General features: G+C 41.0%; 2 protein-coding genes across 2 annotated transcripts in view; one reads left to right on the forward strand and one right to left on the reverse strand.

Moving 5' to 3' along the window:
* The first annotated feature begins 1159 nt into the window (after positions 1-1159).
* Positions 1160-16719, forward strand: LOX (lysyl oxidase). The gene is made up of 7 exons (XM_075931955.2): positions 1160-2257; positions 2673-2781; positions 4305-4442; positions 6893-7049; positions 9341-9436; positions 9541-9656; positions 12500-16719. Exons 1-7 carry the CDS (start codon positions 1597-1599, stop codon positions 12504-12506), a joined length of 1284 nt encoding a protein of 427 aa, XP_075788070.1. The 5' UTR covers positions 1160-1596; the 3' UTR covers positions 12507-16719.
* Positions 16720-21265: 4546 nt separating this feature from the next.
* The window catches only part of SRFBP1 (serum response factor binding protein 1), a 113419-nt gene continuing 107515 nt past the window's right edge, over positions 21266-27169 (reverse strand). Inside the window, exons 6-8 of the mRNA XM_006128882.3 lie at positions 25902-26643; positions 25384-25421; positions 21266-22469 (exon numbers count right to left, since the gene is read on the reverse strand). Of these exons, the coding sequence (XP_006128944.2) occupies positions 22279-22469; positions 25384-25421; positions 25902-26643 (971 nt within the window). The 3' untranslated portion in view covers positions 21266-22278. The remainder of the gene's footprint in view (positions 22470-25383; positions 25422-25901; positions 26644-27169) is intronic.

Here is a 27169-nt window from a genome sequence, read left to right on the forward strand (position 1 = left end):
ACCATTTCTAACACCAGTTCCACTGAAATTATTTAGCATTTGTGGCATGGTAAAGGCCTTAGTGCTTCTCTTCTAGCAAAGGGTCCCAGTTCTTGCAAAAGCATGTGCTTTTCATCCACTGACGCCAACAGGACTCCCTCCTAGTAAAGTGTTATACGAAAGTATTGTTTTATTTATTATTAATATTATTACTTGGATGATAACTTAGGTAAGCATCATTGTACTGGAGGGTCAAGACCAATATTTATGTTGAAATTATTATAGTCAGTACTGTATAGAAGGAAACTTTTTATGTCATTTCAAAGAGTAGGTGCAAATTTGTTCAGAACCAACTTTGCATCGCACTGTTAGCAGGCCTGCTATGAAAAGGTGGAACAAATGTAGGAGAATGAAGAGAATCTATTCAACTGGGGCAAGAAATTCCAACGTGGCACTGACCCAGGACTGACAGGGTCACATGAAATCCTCACAAACAAACCAGGGCTGAAGAAGACTGTTCTAATTCTGTCCCATTCCTTTGAAATGATTCATTAGCAAACATTTGCACCTGTAACAGTCACTGAAAACACACCAGTCTGGAGTCTGTCTGTGCTTCATGGATGTTTAGTTACTCCCAGACAGTGAAACAGTCTGATCTGATTTATCCAAACAGTGTTTATACATTTTTTAAAGCAGGAAGGGAAAAAAGTCAAATCAAAACCCTTCCTCTTCTCTCCGCTTTTCCAGGGAAAGCATAGCTTTAGGGGACACTTGCCTTGCCAGGTTTATTTGTTCTGCTGAAGAGCTAAGTCTCTCCCATGTGAAATTACATTTTTCAATGAACACTTACTCTGGGAGGCAAATTTATGGTGCATTTCTCGTGTGACTCATGCAGAAAAACAGAAATGGATAGGCAAGAGTTTATTTGCAGAGGGGTTTACCTCAATTAAAAGGGCATTGAGGATCCTTGACTCTTACTGAAATCCTCAGCAGTGACCATATTGTGGGAGATGTTTTGACCAGAATATTTCCCAGAAACATGTTTCCTCTCTAACTAACCGCTCCCCCCAGTGCTGATGAGCTAATAGCATTTTTCCTTTGCATATTTTGGCATTGCCCCCCGGGCTGGCAGGCTGAGTGTGTCTGAGTGCAGCGAGGTGCCTGCAGGCTCGCCCCAGCTCGAGACGTGCGCGGATCCAGCGCGAGGGGTGTATATATAGGCCGGGCGGGAGCCTTTTGTCTCCTTTGCCCTGCGAGGCGGCGGCGGGGAGGCAGCGGCGGGGCAGATGTGTGGCGCTGTCCGACTTGCACGTCCCTAAGCGCGTTACGTGAGCAAACAGCGGCGCAGCAGCCTGCCAGGCGGGCTTGTGTAACTTTGCAAATGTGCCAGAAAGTTTAAAACCCCTCGGCGCTCCTCCTCCCGCCTGCAGTCCGGACCCCAGCGCGCGGCGGCGGCGAGGCGGATTGTTCGCCGCTGAGCAGCGTCGCGCCCTGCGAGCAGCCCGCGGCCAAGCGGACACGCTCCCCCCCCCCGCCCCCCGCGGAAGGTCTCTGCCCCCCATCCCGCCAGCTGCCCGCGGCGTTCTGCCAGCGACCCGCGCGCCCGAGGCAGGGAAGATGCACGTGGCGGCATCTCTGCTCGCCCCGCTGCAGGTGTGGCTGTACCTGAGCTGCGCCTGGCCCGCCGGCTGCCAGCCCCCGCCGCGCCGCCACCCCCCGGCGCCTGCCGCCTGGAGGCAGAGGATCCAGTGGGAGAACAACGGGCAGGTGTACAGCCTGCTCAGCCTGGCGCCCCAGTACCAGCCGGCCCGGCGCGGCCAGCCCGCGGCCAGCCCCATCCTGCTGCTGCGAAACAACGCCACTGCGCCCCGGGGCGCCGCGCCCGAAGCCAGCGCTGCCCGCCCGCCGGCCGGGACCGCCAGCAGGGGCTCAGGCGCTCGCCACTGGTTTCAGGCCGGCTACCAGCCGCCCGCCGGCGGCTCCGCAGGGCAGAGGACCCAGGGAGCCACAAGCGGCTCAGCCAGGAGCCCTCCTCAAGGGGCGTCTCGGCCCGACGCTCCCCACAGCCCCGGGAGGGGCAACACCACCGGCCCAGGCAGCCCCCCGGCCTTGAGCAATCTCCGAGCCGGGCGGGAAGATGCCATGGTAGGAGACGACCCCTACAACCCCTACAAGTACACGGACGACAACCCCTATTACAACTACTACGACACCTACGAGAGACCCCGCCAGGGCAGCAGGTACAGACCCGGCTACGGCACCGGCTACTTCCAGTATGGTAAGAGCCCCCTTCCCTCCTCCCCCACCCGCCCCCAGCCCGGAGCGGGGCCCTGGAGCCGCGTGGCCCCCGCCGCCAACCCAAACGCCAGCGCAGCACATAGTCAGAGGCTTTGGCAGCGCGCGGCGGTCCCAGCATGCTCTGGGGGAAAGGACGAGCCCTGCCTCACATCAGCCCAGGTCCTAGGCTTTCTAGGGGAGCCTGCTTGGCGAGAGCCCTCCGGCTTCACGAGGCGAGGGGCTGGCTGCAAGCAGGAGGTTGTGTCCGTCGAGCCAGAAGCTTGGCTGTTTTTTGAGACATAACGGGTGGTGGGCAGAATAACCCCTCCTAACGCTTGGGAGTGACACAAAACATTAGCAGCAGGCATGTTCTGGGCTTGATCGTGCTGTTGTGTGGTTGGTCTCATGAACTGCAGGTCTCCCTGACTTAGTCCCGGATCCCTATTACATCCAGGCCTCCACCTATGTCCAACGGGCGTCCATGTACAGCCTGAGATGTGCTGCTGAGGAGAACTGCCTGGCAAGGTAGGCATCTCTGCGGACTTCCCCTTTACATTAGTCTCAGCCAGCCTGGCTCCTTAAGGGCAAGGAAACCAGCAGAGAAAAGGGAAAGATAGAGGGCTTGGTAACAGCGGGTCTAGATTTGTCTCTGGGTGTATAGCCCTGCATTTTTAACAACACACAACAAGAAAGAATAACATACTAGCCCCAGTTTTTAAAAGTGGCAAGAACTTTCGGGTGCCACCCTTTTACAGAGCTTAGACTATTTGAGATGTCTTAAAAGAGCCTGATTTCCAAAGGGTAGGTACTGTGCACTTACTGAAAATTAGGCCCCTTTAAACATCTCTGAAGTTAGGCAGCCAAAATCACTTGTCCCTGATTTTAGCTGGAAACTGATCTTTTCAGCTTCCTCCTCTAATGTAAATAAACCATCTTATTTCATTTTTTTGATGTTGGCAGCTGCTCAGTTGTAAGGGTTACTCAAAACACTGTACTCACTATACCTAGGCACATGCAATACAACAGCACAGACAAATCTAGCAGAAAAATATTGGCAATAATCACTTGTATCTTTGAAAAAATATCTTTACTAGTGAGTTGTCCCTATCCATTTGACAGAGGGATTTTTCCTGTTTTGAATGGAACTGAAATTAACAGTTTTATAACTTGTGTTGTATCTCACAATGCAAAATAACTTTTAGTCACCAGTACCATTAGTTGTAGCATAGTGTAACCACCACCAAGGTGGATTTGAACCTGGGACCTGACTATAGGAGCCTCTACCTGCTGAGCTAAAAGCCAGCTGGCTCCCAGCCCATGCTGTAGAGGTCTCTTGATCTTAACTGTTGCAGTGGTCTAGGTGCCACCTGCTGTACTCAGTACCCACACTAGGTGTGTGGGTTTCAATAGCACTAGGGAATAAAACGTTAGTTTGCTGCAGGAAAGCCAGCAATGGAGCGAAAAGGTTGTTTTGTGCCTCTATCAAAAATAGCCATTTAAAATTGTTCTTGTTGATAAATTGGTAGTTAAAAATCAAGAAGGCCAGATTGGTCCCAATTTTGTCCTGTCTTTATTGTAGCCTTTTAAACTACAATGGAAATAAATTCTACTGTAACCATGAGATCATCCTACAAGATATTTTGTTTTACAGAAACTATTGAAAACAGCTTTTCAAGCCAAACAAGGATTTGTTTACAGCAAGTCGTTGTTAAAGTTATCTTAGGCTCTTTGCTATTGTTAAACACCACTGATTTCCCTAAATATCAAATAATTTCCGAATAGTGCTCATCAGGGATCAGATACTGCTCTTACTGAAATTAGTAGCAAAACTAACACCAACAGAAGATTTGAGAATGTCACTAAAGCCTACATCCAATACCGGAAGCATCTAAACACGTCACAGGGCATTCTTGAGTTTGAAGGTGCCAAATAACTTGCTAGTTATGACATCTAGTCACAGAAGAATGCTAGATCATAAACCAAGCAGCAGCAATTTTGAATATCTGTTTAATATATTGCAAATGTATTTTTTTTGTACATAATTGCAGTTCAGCTTACAGGGCAGATGTCAGAGACTATGATACTCGAGTGCTTCTGAGATTCCCACAAAGAGTGAAAAATCAAGGCACATCGGACTTCCTACCAAGCAGACCCCGATATTCATGGGAGTGGCACAGCTGTCACCAGTGAGTGAAGTGCCCAGTATGGTACCTTTTACTTACCTTGTTCATTTGCCATGTTAATTATAATGTGAGATGTTTTGCTACTGTCTTGGGGAAAACTAGCCATAGGATTTTGCTGGCACCTCCCATTTTATGGTAAAAGTTATGAGGATGAAGATTGAAATGATCAAATGACAATAGTTCATACATACATAAAAATGTAAAAATCTGGAAGCCTATGCAATATCAAACCAATTTAAAATATTTGGTCACATAGCCTATTAAATTCATTTTTGCATAATGCTATTGTTCATTTATACTTACTTAGGTGGAACTAACCAGTGAACTTTAAAAGATAGCTACAATTATAGTTCATTTTTTAATTACACTCACTAAAAAAAAAGGAATATTCAAATTCTAAATGTGTCATTTGGTCCTTTTAAGGGACCCCATTATTTCATGAATCAAGGAATATTGAAAAGAGGAATTGGAATGGTCCTTCATAAGCACTTGTACCTATATGAAGCCTCAGGGTGAAATCTTACTATCATCTTCATTTGAAAAGAATTGGCGTTTTGCATAAAGTGATGCTGCAATAAAGTCATTTACCTCTGATATACAGTGTACCAGTATCACCTTTGCAAGATGAATACTGATAGATATTTGGCAAGAGAAACTTCAGAGAATATTTGCAACAGTTTGCAACCTAATAAAATTGTATATGTGCACTTGTGTCTTTTCCAATCAGCTAGGTGAATGAGTTTGCAATCTTGCACTAAATTTTGATTTCATACCAGATTTGAGATGCTTTCCTAAAGTATGTATTTTCTCCTATTTAAAGTATGATTCTGCAGTTATAAATTCATGATTAATATTAATACAGAGATAATGTGTTCATTCATAAAGTGATGACAGAACACTGAATTCCATCTACTCGCACCACAAAATATGTACCACAAAAGTTGCCATGGGCCTAATTCAAAGCCTTTTACAATTAATTAGTATATTAGTAGAATTTCTCCATTGATTTCAAGGGATTTAGGATCAAGCCTTCTATTCTGCTTCAGTAAGTCCAGTTGTTTATTTCCAATGGAACAAATTACTGTCAATTCAAATGAAGCCTTTTAAAACACAGACCTAGCAAAGCAGTTGTTTTATTCATATTGTACAAGTCTTGGGTATAGTTAAAAAAAACCTCTCACTCTGAGAATGTGTTTTAACTTAAAAAAATTTAATGTGCAGTTGATACTTACAAAAGGTAACAGATTGATAGCACTGAATTTTTTCTATCCACAGACCAAGTAATCCCTTCTCTGCCAATAATAGGCAATAATCATACTGACCAGAGTGCAAGTGTAATTCTTTCAATAGTCATTCAGTTCTTGGACTTTGAATGTGCTGCAAACAAGAATGCCAATTGTGGGGATGGTTTCTATGATGTTGACACTAGTCCATGAACTATACTAATACATTTCTCACAATCAATCTTTGAGTCACCTTGTCAACTAAGTTTTTAGCTTGTGATTGATATTATATAGGTTTGTATTTATTTATTTTACATTAAAAGGTGTTTGAATTGTATTTTATTTAATCTTTTACATATACACAATATGCTAAAATCTTTCATAAGCCGAAATACCAGAATGCTTCACAGACAAGCTGCTGATTTGTTGGCTCTTGCTAGTTTGTTTTCTCCATCTATGTGAGAAAAGTAGAACCATAGAACAAAATGGGTGTGTCACAGCTAGTGTGTGAGACCAGAGAGAGAGAGAGAGAGACACAGTCATACTGACTGAAATAGTGCACACTGTGAAACAAGCACAAATACAATTTGGAAAGAACACCTTAATATCAAATTAGCAAGATTTTGAATTACAGTTTGTATGAATGTCTTACAATCTTTGAATCTTATCAAATCTGTAAGATTAGGGCACAGAGGATGAATCTCTAAGCAGAGTAGATTATTTGCAAATATAAGTATAAAATGTTAGATGTTATGGGGACAATAGAAGTGGAAAAATAACCCACAACACTTCAGCCTATTCCAGAAATAGCAAGCTTGCCTAGAATGTACAGTATGTAAGTATTAGTAGGTAAGGATTCCTAGCCAGACAAACTGTGCCTCAAGGCAAACATTATAAGATGAACCACTCAAATGTGAACAGTTTAAGTGCTTGTTAGTGTTATTGAAAGAGAGAAAACAGGAAATTTGGGGAAAGCAAAGCCAACACAGAGCCATTCCTTTAACAAAATGTGATTTGTTTTTATGAAGTTGTTATTATACAACATCTGAAAACAGAGTAAAAATGGTGCCAGTGAGAAAACATATTAACCGATTAGTATGTAAAAAACCCAACATTTTGCAGGATGTACTATAAAGGTAGATCAGACAGGAAACACGATTAATATTATGATTTAACAATGTTTTGGCAAATATCTGATCTGCTGCTACTAACTGAGCTGTGGTCTAACAGACATTACCACAGCATGGACGAATTCAGCCACTATGACTTGCTGGAAGCAGGCTCACATCGGAGGGTTGCTGAAGGGCACAAAGCAAGCTTTTGTCTTGAAGATACTTCCTGTGATTATGGATACTATAGACGATATGCATGTACAGCACATACACAGGTAAGAGATGATTCAAAATAACCAACAGGGCTATTTTCTTTCTTGCAGTTTGCCTTACTTCAGAGATTTTATCTAACATCATACACCCTAAGTCTCACGTGCCTTAATTAACTATCAGAGAACCACCCCAGGGTAGAGAGAATTTGCTTGTGGCATCAAGCCACATAATTTGGACTCTCCTTCCACTTCAGCCCTCTAAAGGTGTGGTGGTTGGGGCTTTCTTGCATCCTGGCAGACCCCTAGAGCTATTGGCAGCTGATGTACATTAAAACAGTACTCTAGCTACTCTGACTTAGAGTGGGAGACTGGCCATCAGGGGCAGTGAGGAAATATTTTAGAGGTTTCACTCTGGTCTCACCCCAGTTCACATTCTGCTCTCTTTCACTGCATGCAAGGATCAGAGCTCAGAGGCTGAGAGTGCAAGATAGAGTTTCCTTAGTTCCCAATGCTATCAAAGGGGATTAAGTACTCCATAGCATCATGCTCTGTGCATGCATGTAACAAACACTCAAATTAATGGGAGCTGTGTAAACATCACAGACAAACCACATCCCTTTCTGCTGTTTTTAACATACAAAGAGGTAGTAATTTTACCCCTGAGAAATGCCAGATATTTTCCTATGGTTGATGTGTCCATATTTAAATCTTAAATATCATGAATGAGCTACAATATGTAAAGTTTGTAAAGGGTTTTTAAAAATATTCTCTTTTTGGGTAGGTTACAACATTCACCTAACATATATATTTTACAGTTGGAATACTTGTGTCACCAGATTCAAGGCTACGTCAGCATTTTCACTGGAAGCCTATATTTGTAGGGGCTGTAATTGGACTGTAAAACTTTGCTTCAGCCTCAAACTTGGCACACATATTAGAGCATAAGCTGATTACCAGATGGGGTCAGAAGGGAATTCCTGCATGGCTTTGTCTTGCATAGTTAAGTGCCTTATGAGGATTTTTTATTTCGCTAAAGCATCCTAGATTGGCCACTGCTGAGGATACCAGACATGGTGGACTGTTGATACATTCAAGTTGGTGCAATTACTATATTCCTGGCACCAAAGTGGGAGGATTTTTGGATCCAAAGATCAGGAAAACCTTTGGTGCTATTTTGGATACCCTCTGAATTCTTGCAGCCATTTCTGACCTTTCAAAAACTGTAGTTTCTTGAAGAGAAAACACCTATTACGCCATTTTTCTGCAGAAATAAAGCCACAGACCAATTAAATATAAAGATAAGAAGTTTATGGAGTTCAAGAGCTATGCCAAGAGAGTACTTTATTGGCATGCTTTTGCAGAAAAACTTGCCAGTCTAGACACAGCCCTAATGTCCTAACTCAGGGGACAAAGTTATTTCTTGATTTTTTGATATTCAAATACATTTAGAAGGGAAATGATTTAAAGTGGAGCTGGCAGCACAAGAAATAGCAGCTCTCTCTCTCCCCCCTCCCCTTATCCCATCAAAATGGAGATGAATATTTTTTGCTGAATTGGTCCCTTAGAATATAAATCTTAAGCAGCAGCAGCAATCAGAACTTCCTATTCAGACAGAGGGGATCAAAAATGGCTTTTGCAAATAGTATGTGTAGGACTTTATTGGTGTTGTAATATCACATGCAGAACTTTCCATATATCTGCCATATTTTTCAAAATCTCAGTGTTGAACCAAAATTTCAGATGAACTGTACCCAAGCCTCTTGGGTTTGCACATGCAGGATTAAAATACTGCATAATTCCAAATACTAACTGCTTCCTTGTCAGGCTGAAAATACTACAAGAACAGCTTTCCTGGTATTGCAGAAATGCTGGTTCTAGGCAGAACCATAAAGGTGGTTCATTAAAAAAGATAATAGGAAAAACAATAGCCAAAATCTGCACCCAAAACTTGGTGAACTTCAACTGATTGGCTTTTGAGATTCAGAAAGTTTTGGTCAGTTTTTTATCTTTTCTGGAGTGATTCCTTCACTTCATAAATAAGTGATGCTTTAGGCCAGGAATTCTCAATTTTTTTTCAAGACCACCCCAACATGGTATAAAAACTCCATGGCCCAAAGAAAAGTCAATATAACTTCTCTGTCCAAACTAAGTAGTAGTATTTAAAGAAACAAAATCCAGAAAATTCAGATTTAATGCTTATCTCATTCATTGGTGCCTTTCCTCCCTGCCAATTGTATGCTCAAAAGAAACATCATAGTGTTACCTGAATTTCTTGATTTTGGTTAGTTTGTGTCTGTCTTAATGTGGATTTCTGAAAATGTATTATTTAGACTCCTCTGCTTGCACATTTTTAGGGACTGAGCCCTGGCTGTTATGACACCTACAATGCTGATATAGATTGCCAGTGGATTGATATTACAGATGTAAAGCCTGGAAACTACATCCTGAAGGTATGGGGCATATTTTAAGAAACCATAACTGTCAAACCCTTTAAGCTAGCACAGCATGTTATTAATCCAAACCCAGTTGTAAACAGCATTTTTCTTACTTCAAGGTTAGTGTCAACCCCAGCTATTTGGTACCAGAGTCTGATTACTCCAACAACGTAGTACGCTGTGATATCCGCTATACGGGCCATCACGCATATGCCTCTGGCTGTACAATTTCACCGTAAGTACACTGCTTTTGATTTGTCACTATGTTTACATTCATAAAATTAAGATTAGTAAATAGGTTTATGTGGTCTAAGGGTGACTTATTCATTGAGTAAATAATTGCCAAATGATTTCAGGGTATATAGAGATTTTAAAATTGCTACCACTACCTGGATTCCCAGCTGTTTTCTCTGGCTCAAGTCCCTTGTTGAATTTGCAGTCACAGCCTCCTGATGCTTGTCCAGTTGCCGTACAGAGCCTCCACATAAAGCTGTTGAACAGATTGTTTCAGGGATCCCTCAGCACTTTGTTCAAAGCAAAACCAAACCCCACATACATGTATATATGCTCGCTGCTACAGCAAGCTCCCCTCTTCCCCCTCCCATAACAGTTCTTTCAGTGACACCTCATTTACTGTTTTGCTTTAGCTCCTTTAGTGTTTAAGCAATGACTCTTAACTATGTCTGGTCATAAATTGTTTTGTGAAAAGCAAACATATCAGTGTTTCCTTTGTACTTTAGCTTAAAATAGCCTATGAACATTACTCAGAAAAATAAGTACTATATTCCAACATCATCTAGGGGTGTGGGCCTTCCAGTTATTTTAATTCAATATAGGATTACAGAATCACATTATTCATGTGTGACATTTAGTGGTAGGTTTAATCGGACTGGAAATAACAAAGGAGACCATTAATCGTATGTAAAAATCTTGGTGACATTCGTTTTCATTTATTGCTTTGGAATTTAATTAAGTGGTCAATGTGGATTGACATAACTGCAGTAATGGAGTTTTCACACTAATCTCATTTGGGCACTAATTACCATGTCATGGAGTGTGTCACTCGTAGCTGGACTGGCATCTCCTCCTGGTCATTCTGGGATTAGGTTGAGGCTTATGCCTATGTGGTCTGTACCCTCTTACTCCTCTGCAGACCCACAGCATCCTGTTTGTGGCTCAGTCCTCTGGCCATGTCACTATCTGTGTTCCTCCCTTCCTGGGGAAGTTTAATTCCTCAGTTGTCCTACTACTTCCCCAGTGGCAAGTGGAAGGGAATTGGGCCTGCCCTCTACTCTGGGTCTCAGCTCTCTGAATCAGTCACTCACTGCTTTCCTTTGCTTCTACTATTGCAGCATTTCCTCGGGCTACTTCTCTGCAGCCACAGCGTCCTCCTCAGTCTCAGTAGTCCATCCAGAGCTCCTCCAACCTCCCTGGGGTCCTGTTTGCACTGTTCTGTCTGAAGTGCTACATAGTTGCAACTTATTCCACACTAACTTCTCCTTAAGCTCCAGGCAGCTACTGACCCTGCTCTGCTCTAAGGCTTTTTGCTCTAATGGGCCTGCTGGGTCCTGACTGGCCACTCCTCTCAGCCTCTGCTTTTTGCACAGCCTCCCATAGGCTCTTTTAACCTCTTATTGGCCATTGCTGGGCAGACGCCCTGCCAGCATACCAATTATAAGTTTTATCTCAGTTAGAAATTACCACAAAGTCCTTTGTACTGGGAAATCAAACACTCATCAAGAAGGGCTAAAATGATAAACATTTGTTTCACCCCTATGTGAAGACCTAGGTTCATATCAGACCTAGGTCACAACAAAGAATAAGATAGGGCCATCAATGACTGTTAGGCGATGTCTACATGAGAGAGAAGATCAAAGCTGCCACAGTCTAGCTTCTGGGATTCGATTTATCAGGTCTAGTGAAGATACACTAATTCGAACTGAGAAGGCACTCCCGTCACTGCTGGTAGTCATGCTACTCACGAGGAGTTAGGGAAGTCGATGGGAGTACTTACTCCTATCGACCTCCCACTGTGTGGACAGCCCCAAAACACGACTTAACATACTTGACTCCAGCTATGTAATTAACGTAGCTGGAGCTGGGTATCTTAAGTCGACTTTCCTCTTTAGTGTAGACCAGGCCTTAGAGAGGATGGTCAGGGACTCAACCGCATGATCTGGGTGTCCTTAAATTTGACTGCCAGAAGCTGGGACTGGATGACTAGGGACTGATCACTGAATAATTGCCCTGTTCATTCCCTCTGAAGCCTCTGGCATTGGCTACTGTCATATTAAAGGAGACTGGGCTAGATGGACCACTGGTCTCATCTGGTATGGCCATTCATAAAAGCAACAAGTTAAATGCTCTTGACCTGGTCCTTTATTTATCCTCACCATCAGTATTTGTGTTTGTGGGAGAATGAGAAACAGAATAGGTGTGCTACAGGTTATGAAGTTTGGTAAAGCTGTGAAATTACACTTTGATGGCATCTTCCTGCACTAATAATAGCTCTAATCAGAGCTTCCACTAAAGCTAGGTTTAGATTGCAGTGTTTTTCTGCCTTTTTTTTTCCCCTCCAGAAGAGGCTTTTCTGCCATTTGGCCTCATCTAGACGGGGCCAAATGGTAGAAAAGCCTCCTCTTTTGATGGAGCCCTTATGCCTCGTGAAATGAGGTATACAGGGCTCCCTGAAAGAGTGTGTTTGCTCTTCCGCAAAAAAAAGCAGAACAGGAAATGCATTCTTTGGATACGGTGGTATCTGGTATCCTGCAAAACCCCATAGTCTAGACATACCCTGACAGAACTTCTATTCACTTGAATTCAAGATGAGGGAGAGAAACGGTTAACTGGAGAATGTCGATTAGGATTATGTTAGTTGCTTTGTAGCCTCACCTCTTTCAGCTTCATAAATTAACAAAATACTGTAATAATATGTACAAATGTAGAAAGGAAAAAATTCTCTAGCTTCTTTTTTGCTGCATGTTTACAATATATAGCTATTTTAACAGAGGTGGGTTTACTTTGTTTAGTAATCATTTGCTAATTTATATTTTTAACATTTTTCTTTTTTTTTAATAGATACTAAGATGCAAGAAAATGGACGAATCAGTGCCAAAGTTTTGAACTGTAATATCATTCATTATATAAACTTCAGTAGGATATGAACACTTTGCAAAAGGCCAAAAAAAAAAAAAAAAAATTCAACACCAACTTACGTGGTTTTGAGGCATTATGGCTGCTTCATAAAATGTGTAACTGGATTTTTAGCATTCACATTGTGACTTACTTAAAAAAAACTATTGAAACATGTGGGATTGGTGATTCATGCACCGATTTTCAAATTCTAAAGGAAATGAACTCATTCACAGGAACAAAAGGTTTTCTGTATTTTTGTTTTGTTTTAAACTCCACTGGAAATCAGAGTGTAGATAAACAGCAGAGTTTGGTCAGTACACTATCTATGAATGAGCTGGAATCTCTTTAAAGGGCAACAAAAACTTATAGTATTAAATAACATGTAGTGAGTAGTAATAATGTTGGCTAGCTCAATGAATGCCTGATAAAAGACCAGCTTGGAAATGATGCTCCTGCTATTACAGTAAAACTAATTGGATACATTGGATGCAAAGGAGAAAAGTATCCTCAGTTTTTAAGGAATAGTAATATAAAGTGGAAAATATTCATGTATGCATTTAGTTACATTTCATATATGAAATTTGTTTTTTACATTTTTAATATATTACTAGGTAAACCATATTCTCAAGCCATATGCATATTGCAGCTTTGGCCATAAGCCTGTTTTACTTTTGGAGTAGAATTAAAGAACTGAGCCACTTTTCTATGTGAATAGAGATTTTCAAAAGGGGGCTCTTAAAAAGATCTACCAGGAATTCGATGTGAGCAAAATGCACTGGGATGAATACCTGTCCAGTAGAAATAAGGCTTCTGGAAGCCGCATTGGATAGTCCCTACTCATTAGCTGTGAAAAAAAGGCATGAATAGAACAGGTTAACCAATTACAGTAACTGATAGAGGCAATCAGCTCTGAGGCACCACAAACAGAAATAGGCCCAAAAGGCTTATCAGGGTGTTTTTACTGAAAACAGGCCTTTTACTTGTATTCCCATTAATGTTGTTGTACATTCAGTACAGCACTTGATTCTTAATTGCATATTTGGCTATTCAAAGAATGAAGGTTAAAATATTATGTATAGAATAATAGTTGGTGTATGCAATACCAGAAGTACTTTAGTTAGGTCAGTCATGAAATATTCAAAATGAAAAACTTTCAGCCCATATTAACAAGATACATCATGCTGCTTACTGATGGGGGTTCACAAAAATATAATTATTTCATGTATGCAGTGGACCAAGTTGTAAGCTAAAACAGCTGTGATTTTTGCTTTTAAACTGTGAAAATACTTCTCACAACATTGCCCTGATACTTTTTCAGATCACAGATGGTGCAATGCTCAACCATTGGCTCACAACTAAAGCAACAGCCAAAGCTCAAAACCTTTAGTGTTTTAATGGCATATATCTTTATGTATTTGTGTAGCTTGAGGAATATTCAGGAGTTGTTACAACTTTGGGGAACATATTAAGAAATATTTGCCAATACTGCATACAGTAGAACAATGGAAATTTAAATTTTGAATTTGAGGGAGTTATCAGAATAACTTTGAGGACTATGGATCAGTTAGTTATTTCCTACATATCTTTAATTGTTCAAGATTATAAATGTTTGTGTCCAAATCACAACCATATTTTGGTACAACAAACAAACAACTGTAACATCAACACAGTCACAACACACTCATTGAAGACATGGCCTTTATAACTGCCCACTCACCTTTCACTTGTGTGTGCCAGATAGATACAGTTTACATACGCAGGCTCCTAAGTTCTCCATATCCTTCATTTGGTCAATAAATGATCATTTCAGTCAATTACTGAGTGGGTATATAACTCAAGCAGTACATTTTGAAAACTAGACTTGGTACATTTTACAGTAGTAGGGCTCTACACACATCAGCAGTTAAAGTTGTGCCATTATTTCTCATTAAAAAAAGCCCTATTTTCATGAGTTTTATAACTGACTGTATAAATATGTTCCAGACTGAAGTTTGGCTTTTGCAGTCTGAGCTCCAGAACAATTTTTGTAAATGGATTTTTTTTAAAAGGCACACAGACACACACGTGTATGAGTGGACTAACACAGTTACATTTATACCTCCCGTCAAAATTGATTCACACCAGAATTTCTAACCTTGGATGAAGACTGATCCTGCAGCTTGTGTGTGGACAAGTTGTACACATGCAGTTGCCTGGTGGGTACATCTAAACTGCAAAAGCACACCCAGTGCAACAAGCTTCAGAGCCTAGGACTACAAACGCATGCTGATGATACATAGCAAAAAATAGCACTGTTGATGTTTCAGTTTAGGCTAGAGCTCAGGATTTGAAGTCTGGCGTGGGGAGTGAGTCTAAGAGCCCAAGCTGGCATGCCTACACTCCTGTTTTTAACATGATAGAACAAGTCTTGCAAGCCTGGTTCCATAGAGATGGAGTCTGAGAACTCTTCAGGCACAGCACATTTAGGGTCAGGCATTAACCAGGAGCTGTGCAGCCGTGATGTGTGCTGTTCTAAGGGAGTAGTGTTAAGGGTGTTTACTCCATAGATGCACTGAGATCTGTGGGCTTTTGGGGCATCATCTGTAAAGTTGGAGACACGCTCCGTACTCCCACATATAAAGGCAAATTTTATACCTCCCACATGGATGATACCTCAAAACTTGTGGACGTTTAAAAAGGGCGTTTTCAGAGTATCTTTGGCTCTCCTGTAAGAAGACACATTCTGGCCTTTAGTGCAGATACCTGGACTACCAAATGATTCCCTGATTTAACAGTATTTTAAGTACTCATTGACATGATAGATTGATAAGACTCCATAGATGCCATCTTTGGATAAGAGGAAAATGAACACATTAATCTTATAGACTGCGGATTTTCTTTTCTTCAGCTAAATACTGTACACATTTTAAAACATTTGTTTTAAACAATGGGAGAATACATTTGCACAAACACTGTTCAAAGGTACCTGAATAGTCTTGCTTAAATCAGTAAAAGCTAGGAATGTCAGATTTAAATTTGGAAAAATTAATACAATCGGTCCTGAACTTATCCTGCTGAGTTATAATGCAGGAGTACAGAAAAGTTAATTTACAAAGCTTATGAGCTAATGTTACTAAATGCGGGGTTCTGGCTATTATTGTCAAGATTTTGGTCACTGCAGGTTTGACCCAGATATCTTAAGCCTACTTTTTTATGCTGGAATATATTTAAGGGAATGCTTGCTTTTTTGTAGGAAATCTTTATACATTGTTTTGATGTAAGAGTGTATTTTATAAATCAAATTTTATTGTGTAATCATTTTAATAGGCTTTGGGTCTGTTCCTGCAGTCTTTGAAAAGGGAGCTTTGCTCTTGAGCTCAAAGAACATTAGATCAGTCCAAAAGTCTGTAAAATTTCCAAAGTACAGAAATGTTTCTCTTGCTGTTTCAAATTTCCTTTGAAAATGTTAGAGTGCGCATGAAGCAATTACCTCCCACATTTCAGGTCATTAGAGAAATGTTTCATATAAAGAACATTCCCGTGCAATGGACTTATTACAAGATGGCTTTGCTATATTTGTAAAGTCTTGAAATACATGTTTGATAAACAGGTGCACATTTCTAGACAAAAGTATTAAAAGAATGACAGAGTGGTCATCAGTTGATATTTTTAGGTTAGTAAAAGATCTATCCATTTTACGTTGCACACCAAAGTTTACTATGTAATATTGAATGGTGCTTTCACCAAATTTACCTTCATAGTCCTTTTATATATCTGTTTTTTTAGTTGTCTGTTCATACCAGGTTAGCTTCATTCATAAGATATTGAAAGTGGTCTATCCTGTGCCTCATGTTATACCAAATTGTTTTTTCACATTCCCCAGATTTAAAAAGGTGCTAAAATAACTTGAATGAAAAGCAAGAAGTATATGCTTATGGGAGGTTATTTTTGTTTTTAGTATAAATGCTACAAATTCAGTGAAATGCCACTTATTTTTGCAGTTTCCTTCACTGTTTTCAAGAATCTGAATTTTAAAATCTATCTTTATTTGAAGAGCTTTTATTTATAATATTCAGACACTAGCTTTGTATTCTTCATTGCACTTTCATATTCTTGTTTTACATTGCCTGTATTATGGTTGCAAGTTGATGTGAAAATGACTTGAATAAAATGTTTCAAGTGTTCACCTTCTCTGTTCTGCTGAACCCAAGTTAAAGATGGGCTTGATTGATTTGTCACTGAGGTCAACTGGAGTCTCTTCATTGTCTCCAGTGGCATTCAGATGTGGCTATGTATGCGTCAAAATAGGAACGATTAAAGTTTGGCAAAGTTATAAGTAACTGAAAATTGAGTCTTATAATGGGAAGTGTCAGGCAACCAGCAGCAATATCAGCTCTGCCTATAATGCACAAGAATCCAACACAAATACATAGTATGTTTATAAATCTTAGTACTGGACTCCAAATTTACTTCGGTAGATCTTGAAGACTCAGAATACTCTGAAACCCACTTGTTTGAGATGGTCCTCTAACTCATTATAGCAATTCAGCCAGCTGGGATTTGTGAAATATGTGAATGTTTTAATAAGATGCTTTGGCCTGTACTACTGTGTCTTGGATGAAAGTGTCTGCAAAAGAGTGGTGGAAGACTAGGCATTTATTCCTTTACCCACATATGCTTTCTCCTAGTCATAAAAAGGAAGCAGTCAATACTTGTTTGGAAGGCAATGTTAAATTGCAAAGGTCTGAAAAAAATGTACATGTGGGCTGTGTCTACACTGGCATGTTCTTGTATGAAAACGGCCGCTCTTGCGCAAAAACGTGCCACCTGTTTATACTGGCCGCGCGTTCTTGCGCAAGTAAACTGACATTGTACTGTAGAAAATCAGGGCTTCTTGCACGAGAACTCTGACACTCCCTTTCAGGAAGAAGCCCTCTTGCGCAAGAGCTCTTCCAGAAGAGGCATTGTAGACAGGCAACATGAATTTCTTGCCCAAGAAGCCCCAATGGTTACAATGGCCATCAGAGCTTTCTTGCACAAGAGAGCATCTACGCTGCCATGGATGCTCTTGCACAAAAACACATGCCAGTGTAGACACACTCTTGTGGAAGACTTTTTGTGCAAGAACTCTTCCGCAAAAGAGTTCTTGCGCAAGAAGCTACCAATGTAGACGTAGCTGTGGTGATATGTAACTGGGATTTGGAGAAAATAAAGATCTTTTAGTATGTCCACACAGCATTTTGGAGTAAGCCTCGGACATCTGAGCTTGAGTTCCAGCCCAGACTACAGTGTCAAAGTGCTGTCTTTACAGTTATTTTAGAGAGCTAGTGCGAGCCCTACTAGCCTGAGTCTCCTGAATTAAACTGGAAGGCTCACTCGCGCAAAAATGCTTTGTAGTCAGTGGTTCCGGGTATTTTCCCCTCTGCACATATTTTGGAAGTGCCCATCATTCGCTAATGCAAACTAATAAAAAGAAAATTGTTCTTCAAGAAGTATTTCCTGAGCACAGGCTTAGTTCATCTGTAGCAGGAATGGTTTCACAGCATTTCAAAGAAGGTTGTGAACTCAATAAGAAATGGGTAAATCACTCCAACTTTCCCTTCAGTTTGGCCAAAAATTTTAAGAGGAGGCTCCTACAACCACCTCCTAGTAACAAATCTCGTAGGGAAATGCTTGCTGCCAGAACCCAGGTCTAAACCTCCCACGTTCAGAGGCAAAAGCATAAACAAAATGAGGGCCCCATTTGGAATTTGCTCTTCTTGGAAGCCAGTCAAACCCAAAGTCAAGTGACCTGCAGGCCATGATGCAAAATATTTCATATAGGATCTAAAGACATTTTTGTGTTCTAATTTCTGTGTTAAAAGCCCTGATCAGCCACATTATTTATTTGTATAGTAATTGTCAATCTATCTATTTTAAGTATCAAGGAACAAAGAAGTGAATAAGAGACACTTTATATACAGGGATGCTCTGTTACTTGGAGCAGATACGCTTTGTGGAACCACATACCAATAGTATAGTGTATGGTATTTTGTCATTTGACCTAGCTAAAATTTTGATGTGAAGTAAAACAAAATAAGCAGAAACTAAAGCTAAATTACCAGAGTGACACACATGAAAATATGTACTTTACACTAATGCTTAACACAGGAATGGTGTGATCTATCTATCTTATAGCTAGATCGACATTCACACTGTACTAAGGACACAATGTTAGCAAACACCTAATCAGAGCAGCAGAGGAAGTACAGCATGGTCTAGAAACCAGTTTGAAGAATTCATTCCAAAGAACAGATAGCATAAGGAAATGAGTGGGGTTGGATCCTCTAACATTCATGGCTCCGTGTGAGCTAGAGAGTTGTAATGGCAAATCTCTAGCTACCCCGCAGTTGCTTCAGAATTTTAGTTTTTATGGAAATATATTTTTAATCCCATATGGTTTACCTTCCAAATATGAACTAATGTTGTGTTGTCTTCCCAGTTTTGTGCACTGCCTGAATCAATAAACCAAGGCTAAGTCTACACCACATCTCTTGTGGAGGGTGCATTGTTTTAAGCCACAGTAAGGCAGGATGGTCCATGCTGCAGCATATGTCAGTGAAATGCTTGTCAAGGGGAAGGCAGTGAGGAAAGGCTTGTCAGCAGAGAGTCTGACATCAAAGAACAAGTCTGTCGATCCAGGGTTAGCGCTTATAGGTCTAATCCAAAGCCCTTTTAAGTCACTGGGAAGACTCCTCTACATACTCCCTATGATTTGCAATGGAATTTGGATCAGTCTCTAAGTCTCCTAAGATCTTATCTAATTCCAGATCTAAATTTCTGAGACAATATAAATTAAATATGCCTATGGTTGAGTTTTCAAATCTTTAAAATGGGGATACAAATATCAGTATTTCTATAATTTTTTCAAGTAACTAAGTTGGTTGATTTTCTGTCAGTTTTTGTAAAGAACTGTGTGCTCTATTTTCATTTCAAGCTATTGATACATATTGGCAACCTGAAATGCAGTTTGGTGAGTGTCTGATAACATATATCGAGGTTGAAATCTGTGCATAGTACTAAACATCGATTTCATTTTGAACCATACAGCTTGCTACAGCACGTTAGGAGTCTCCAGTCATCTAATGTTCACACCCAAAGATATGAACCTTTCTAGTCTGGCAACATCTGTGGTCCAGCATAATTGTGGCCAAGGCATGGGTGTGGTCAAGTTTCCTGTGGTGCCAAAAGTTTGTTTACAGCCACCAGTCTTCTCTAATGTGCTCTCAGTGTTCTCTAATTTATGCTTGTATGTCTTGTAAGATCCCAGTAAGCAGTGGAAGCGTTGGTAATGCTGCTAGACAATAATGACCTCCTATGGTTCGCAAAATTCTCTGGTTTGGCACCAGTCAGATCCCGAGGGTGCCATACTAGAAAGGTTCAACTTGTGCCAATCATAAATAAACAGAGATATATGTAGGCCCTTACACATTTTTGGATTGATTTGGCCATAGCTTCACTACAGAGTAAAACAGAGATAAAAATCATTTCAACAAAAGGTTTACTTACTTTGTATGTTACTTTCTGACCAGAAACTCCTGTGAACTCAGTGTTAACCTTCAGATAAGTCCACTAGGCTCCTCAGTTTAGCAGAGCTGTTCTCTTGCAGAAATACAAGAAAATAGCTCTCTATAGTACAGTGTCTAGAACATTGGGGCTCCAGTCTGGGTATGGTGTCTAAGCACAAATTAAGTAACAATAACCCATAAGACACTTCAAAGGTAGTAAAAAGGCTCTGTCACTATAACATTGCCCTTCCTCTCTATTCCCCACCCCAAGTCACAACAACTAAGAATCAAAATGTGGAATAATGATTGGATTTCTCTGATCAAGGCCTTCCCGTGAAGATCATGAAGTATTCAAAGGCCATTTTGCAAAAAGGGAGGCTCTGATGTTTGAGATACAACCCCCGCCCCTTCCAAGCACACTTAACATTATACATGATAACTGTAAGAATGCAGGAATACACTTTGTTAACTGCCAAGAAAAACTAAATGATCCTGGCACTCTAAGGACATGTAAAGAGACACTTCAGGATATACAGTTTTAAAAACTAGCTATAATGTATATGCTCTACATTTTTTGTTATGTTTTTAAATACATAAGGTTTTTTTAATTATTTGACCATGCATATCAGTCACTTCTCAAAATTGGAAACTTTCACTTGCCCAGAAAAGATCCAGTGTCTGTGAAGACATTTTTTATAACAGGATAACAAAAAAAAGAAAGAAAAGAAAAAATAGTTTCCTGCTCTCTTCTGAAAACAGGAAAGTTGCACATCAAATATTTGTTTGGACTATCACTAAGCCTAGTGAGACAACGCTATCTTCTTGAATAGTTTATTGAATAAGCTAGTTTCTTGAGAAACTAAGACTAGTTTCTTGTCTAGAATATGTAAAACAGTATTCTGGATATTTCTTTCAAGAGGGCTACTTTTTGTTCAAAAATATGACTCTCCCTGAAGAAAAACACATGTTCAAAATCTAATGAACATAGTTCCTATGTATAGCCACTAGCTGTTTACATAGGACAAAATTACTTTGAGTCTGTTGCTACTGAAGGTGCCTTGAACTCTTCTATTCTGGTATAAAATCCCCACTCCCTAGGCCCCTCCCCCCACATCTACCTACTCACACACACACACACACACACACCACTGTTTCATATAATAAGGAACAAAAACTCAAAATGCCCTGGGCACAAACTTAATTTAATTCCACTTTCCAGATTCTGGTATATAAGACCTGAATAGGATGGGACTAAATCTTTGACTCTGTGCAATTTAAATTAAGTTGGGCACACTGAATGTTCCTTTCAGTACAGGAATGCTCAAGACTGTTTACTTTAGTTATCCACATTTTCTATCTAATCAAGAAAGATGAATATCATTTTTTAGATGGCAAGTTTTTATTGCTACCCAGAGTTTGCCATAAGCACTATTGATCTGCATTTCTGCTTGCTTAATACACTTATGGAATTTACCAAACGTCTTCAGAGTGAAAAGAGCTCTCAACTTCTTCCATCTAAGACAGGGTAAATATTTTGATGATTTTAACATACACTTTAGTGAACTATTTTAATACAGTTTTCTTATGTTGGAGTTTTTATCCTTCCCATCTCTTCAGATATAAAAAAATCTTTAAATAGTTCTTTTGCATTTACTTTATATAATGCAGAACTCCACAGAGGAAGTAAAAGAAAGCAAGTAAAAAAATCCCAACTATTTTAGAGCACAAAACTCCATAAACCCTTAACTTCATTGTGGGTTTCACAGATGGTAGCAGTACAAAACTGAACTCTTAAACATATACTATGTGACACTCCTATTATTCAATTCATACAGCACAAACTGAGCAAATAAAACAATTTGCATTATAAACAAATCTGGATTAGTTTTTTCCTTGCCAAAAATTTTTTAAAACACTACATCACTGATGTCAAAAGATTAGGATACTTTTAGCTTTTTCAAATCATATTTAGATGTTTTTGTAAAGGCACTAGTTCTCAAATACTGTAAAATGTTTAGTTTCCAAACAACTTTGTATTATCTCAATCAAGAAGATAAATATTCTCTTTCCAATCTATAACACCAGGGACACAAAGGTCCACTCAAATCACAAGTTGTTACATCTCAAAAGTAAGTATCCAATTAGAGGGGAATTAGAAGAATCTTTTTTAAAAATGTGAATTTACATTAAAAAAGTTTAGTCATCCTCAAATTTAATCTTTTTTCCCTGGAATGCTGTAATCTGAGACATTTGCTCCCGACGTTTCTTGCTTGCTTCCCAGGAAGGATGAAGTGGTTGCTCCAAATGCTCTTTTTTATTTTCATACTTTATACCTGCAGCTTTAGCAAGTTGTTTTCTCTTTACCTGCAGTTCATATTTTGGAAAACCTGTGAACAAAATACAACATAAAATATCAGATGTACTTATGTCATGAATATACTAGGTAATACATACTCTAAATATCTTAAGATAAGGATAGGCATTTCCTGGAAGCCAATATAGAGTGAGACATAGCATATAATTTCCAATAGCCATGCCTAATGAGACATGCATAATACACTATACACACACACAGAAATATTGCTAAGGAGGAAGGAAGATTGTCCCTTATGCTGGGGCACCTGCCCACACTGGATTCTCAAGAGTTAATAGAGCCCTACGAAGGCTGGGCAGGAGGCAGCCAATCACAGAAGGGCTTGTAGGAGCACTCAATCAGGGCCACCCAGGCCCATAGGAGAAGAGCTTCAGTGCAGACAGCTTCAGTCATCCCCTGGAGTTTGCAGAAGGAGAACTGGCAAACTTGCTGCAGGCAGAGACCTGTGGAACTAAAGGGAGCTCCTGATGGGCTGCAGGGATGTGCAGGCTGAGGCTGTGTGTCAAGGACAAAGAGGGTTCTAGGGCCACAGGGAAGTAGCCTAGGAAAAGATACTGAGAGATTGGAGGGAATGCAGCATGTAGCTGCCATCTATGAGGTCTCTGGGTTGGGACCCAGAATACTGACTAGGCCTGGTTATCCTTCCATCCCCTTGCCACTGATGAAGTAGCCAGACAATTGGCTGCAGAACCACTGGGGAAGTGGCTGGACAATGGAATGTGATACTGTCCCCCAGAAAGGGGGGCACAGACTGCAGCACAGCCAGAGGGCTGTGTCACAAAGAGGACACCATGGTGCTGGAAGTGACATAGGTCCCTGGAACAGAACACCAATGGAACACCACTGGCTAGCAGAGCTCATCCCCAGGACATCTAGCAGGGGGTGTTAAAGTGGTGAGTCATACCCCATTACATCTCTCTTCTCACAAATCAGCAAACTGCCAGTTCATAAACAGCAGATATGGCCAAGATTATATAGTTATGAGGGCAAAAGCACTGGGGTTGCAGTGCAGAAGCTGTAATTTAATTACCATGTGTAAGAGTCATTGTTTAGTATACAACACAGAGATAAGTCACCACACACCCGATTTTTAGAGTAGCACCTTTCATTTTTATCCTTAAGTGCAAAATGTGAGTAAAATATTTAGGTGGCTAAAATAATTTGCTGGGATGAACCACTTGATGAGATAAAAGGTTGTGTTCTGCCACCTTTACTCACACTCAGATTGTACCTTTTCCATGGAGTTAAACTACCTAACATGGGAAAAGGTGGCACAGTACAGTGCTTGCTTTTGATACCCATTTCAAACCATGAAAATATATAGCAAATATAAAGTTTCTACAAATTAAAAGGTTTGAATAGTCAAGGTTTTCACATACAACAATACAGGCAGTCCCCAGGTTACGTACAAGATAGGGACCGTAGGTTTGTTGTTAAGTTGAATTTGTATGTAAGTCGGAACTGACGTCCAGATTCAGCTGCTGTTGAAACTGACCATCAGCGGCTGAATCGGACACGCCTGGGGCAGAGCAGCTGGAGTGCTTCTGGGTTGGTCTGGTAGCGCTGACCCTCGGTGCGGCGGGACCAACCCGGCAGCACCCCAGCTGCTCTTGGGGACGCCAGGGGCAGAGCAGCTGGGGTGCTGCTGGGTTGGTCCCGCAGCGCCGCACCTCAGCGCTGCGGGGACCAACCCGGCAGCACCCCAGCTGCTCTGTCCCAGGTGTCCCAGAGTCAGCCACTGCTGAAACTGATCAGCGGCTGATTCCAGGAAGCCCGGGGCAGAGCAGCTCTGCCTTGGGCTTCCTGTAGTCAGCCGCTGGTCAGTTTCAGCAGTGGCTGACTTGGGGACGCCTGGGACAGAGCAGCTGTGGTGCTGCCGGGTTGGTCCAGTAGCGCCGCACCTCGGCGCTGTGGGACCAACCCAGCAGCCCCCCCAGCTGCTCTACCCCAGGCGTCGGCAAGAAAAGCCTGGTCTGCTGGGGGGGAGGGGGGGCGCACTAGCTGGGCCCCTCCCCCAGCAGACCAGGGAGACGTGGAGTGGCTTTTCTCGCCGCGGAGGACGCGGGCGGCGGGACCGCCAAGACGCACCGCAGTCCCGCCGCCCGCATCCTCTGCGGCGAGAAAAGCCTGGTCTGCTGGGGGGGGGGGGGGGGGGAGGGGGGCGCACCAGCTGCCCCCCCCCCCCCGCTCCAGCAGACCAGGGAGACTCAGAACGGCTTTTCTCGCCACGGAGGATGCGGGCGGCGGGACTGCGGTGCATCTCGGCGGTCCCGCCGCCCGCGTCCTCCGCGGCGAGAAAAACCGCTCCGCGTCTCCCTAGTCTGCTGGGGGGGGGGGGGGGTGCTAGCTCCGCGTCTCCCTGGTCTTCTGGGGCGAAGCGCCCCCCGTGCCACCGGAGGCGGCGACAGTGGGGGAGGCACCCCGCACTAGCTGCGCCCCCTTCCCCCCCCCCGCCCAGTTCGTAACTAGGGGTCCGACTTAAGTCGGACTGACGTAACCCGGGGACTGCCTGTATCTGAATAACTATCACTAAGGACTTGTCTACGTAAACATTTTAGTTTGAGGCAAGACAGAGTGTGACTCTACCTTGCATTAGACTACTGCAGAGTAAGTGTCCACTTAAGACTTGCTGATGCACATTTACAGTTTGATAACATGTTCTCTTCCAGTTCTCTGTGAAATAGGACTAAACTAAAGCACATTAACAAACTGTTAATTTATGTTAAGCAGGTCCACACAGACAGTCTATGATAGGCTACTGGTGGGGTAGATTCCCAACTGCTAATTCTTTTCATGAAGACAATCCCTAAATCAAAACATGAAATAAAACAGATTACCTCACTGTAATTAGCTATACAAAGATAAACAGGTTTTACTTTAGGCATTTTAAGGAATTCAAATGGAGCTGCAGTATCATGGACACATACCTGCTCTTCTGTTTTTGAAAGTCTGATCATTAACATTTCTAAAAAAAAGAAAGAATAGTATTAAAGATCTAAGAAACTATAATAGAAGGTTTAAAAAATATAGCCAACTCCACCATACTTGCTGGATAACATACATGGCCCTAGGATCATACACAACTCTTACTATAGGGTTGACAATGAAGTGAAACTGATGTGAACCAATGCAAAAACTACAAATAATTTATCTTTTTGTATGTAACTGTGATTTTGGTTTTTGGCTCAACTTGAACTTTTGAGATTAGCTTTTATGAAGATCAGGAGAAGTTACATTTTTTAGAGCATCTTTTAAGACTCTGTTAACACTGACATATGAAAAATTTTCCTGAGCCAGGAAGAATTTGAAAAATTCATAATGGTCAAGGAAGAACCAAATTCTCCGAGCAGTGATTGGCTGAAATTCTGTTCAATTGATGAGAAATATTACAAGTCATTAATAATTACTCCACAATTTCTATAACTAACATGGGAAAAAAGGGTACCTCTTCATATTTTTGGATTGCTGATCAGATCTGGACAGAGAATTGCAAAATAGTGATTCCAACTTCATTGCTTTTACACTTGATTTACTTCCTTCTGTATTCATATTCTGCATCATCATCAATTTTGAGTCCTTTGTTTTGTTTAGTAATGCTTTTTTCAGTCTTTTCTTTTCCTTTGCTGGAGAAAGGTCACTATCTGCTACTTTTTTTTTCTTTTTCTTCACTTTGCCAATGAAGAAATCATCATTGCTATCACTATCTTCAGAATCGGATGATTGGTTATAAAATCTCTCTTCGGTGCTATCATCAAAATACTCCTTGTTATCATTTTTTTCCATGTCACTAACATCACTATTTGATTCGTTTGTTATCCTGAACTTGTTTACCCTTGTCAGTTTTTTTCTTTTTGGCCTGTCAATTGTAATTTCTGTTTGATCCTGAACTCCTGTGTGTTTTTCTGAAGCTTGCAATGACAAATCACCCAAAGAATCTGTTCTTTCAATGTCCAACATCTTCTGTTCATCTTCTCTTGTGCAGATTTCTTCATTTTCTATGTTGGTGGCTGTTTTCTCATTTGCCATTGTTTTATCTTCTTGCTGTGTATGTGTTCGGTTATCTACACGGTTATTAGAATGTTGCATCACTTTAGGCTTTTGAGAAAGTTGCTGCTCTGATGAATGCTCATCTGAAGACTGAGTTTTAGATGGCTTCTGTCTTGCCTCCTTAAAGGCTTTTACAGCATCTAGAAAAACAGCAGCAAACAACAGTCATTATGACAGTACATTAATAAAATTATGTTCAAGAGTCTATGAAACAAAGTATGTAAGTAAGATTCACTATACTGAAAAAAAGAGATATTTTTGGTGCCTTCATTATATCATTTACAAATTGAAAGTAGGTGCAGAAAGTGGCTTGAAGTAATGTAAAAGAAGAAAAGTGGGGAAAATCAGAAATGAGAAGTCCTATTGTTGCAAGCATGTAATGAACTTCTGAGTATCAGATAATTTGCATTGCTTTGGGCTCATGTAAAGTGATATTTCAAGTTTGGAAAAACTGCAAACACAAATGTTATATGCACATGTATAACTGCAGGCACCTAACCTTAGTTAATGACCAGCACTGCTATTTCCACCACAACTCTTTTCCCACAAGCTAATTTTTTTCTGAAACATTCACCTTTGGCCTATAATTTTCCATATCTGCTTTCTGTCCAACAGCGAGCACCAAACAACATGCCTCAACCTGCTTTTGTCCTACGTCTACATTGT

Source organism: Pelodiscus sinensis, chromosome 6 (genome assembly GCF_052426305.1).
Source record: "Pelodiscus sinensis isolate ZL-2025 chromosome 6, ASM5242630v1, whole genome shotgun sequence".
Taxonomy (NCBI): domain Eukaryota; kingdom Metazoa; phylum Chordata; order Testudines; family Trionychidae; genus Pelodiscus; species Pelodiscus sinensis.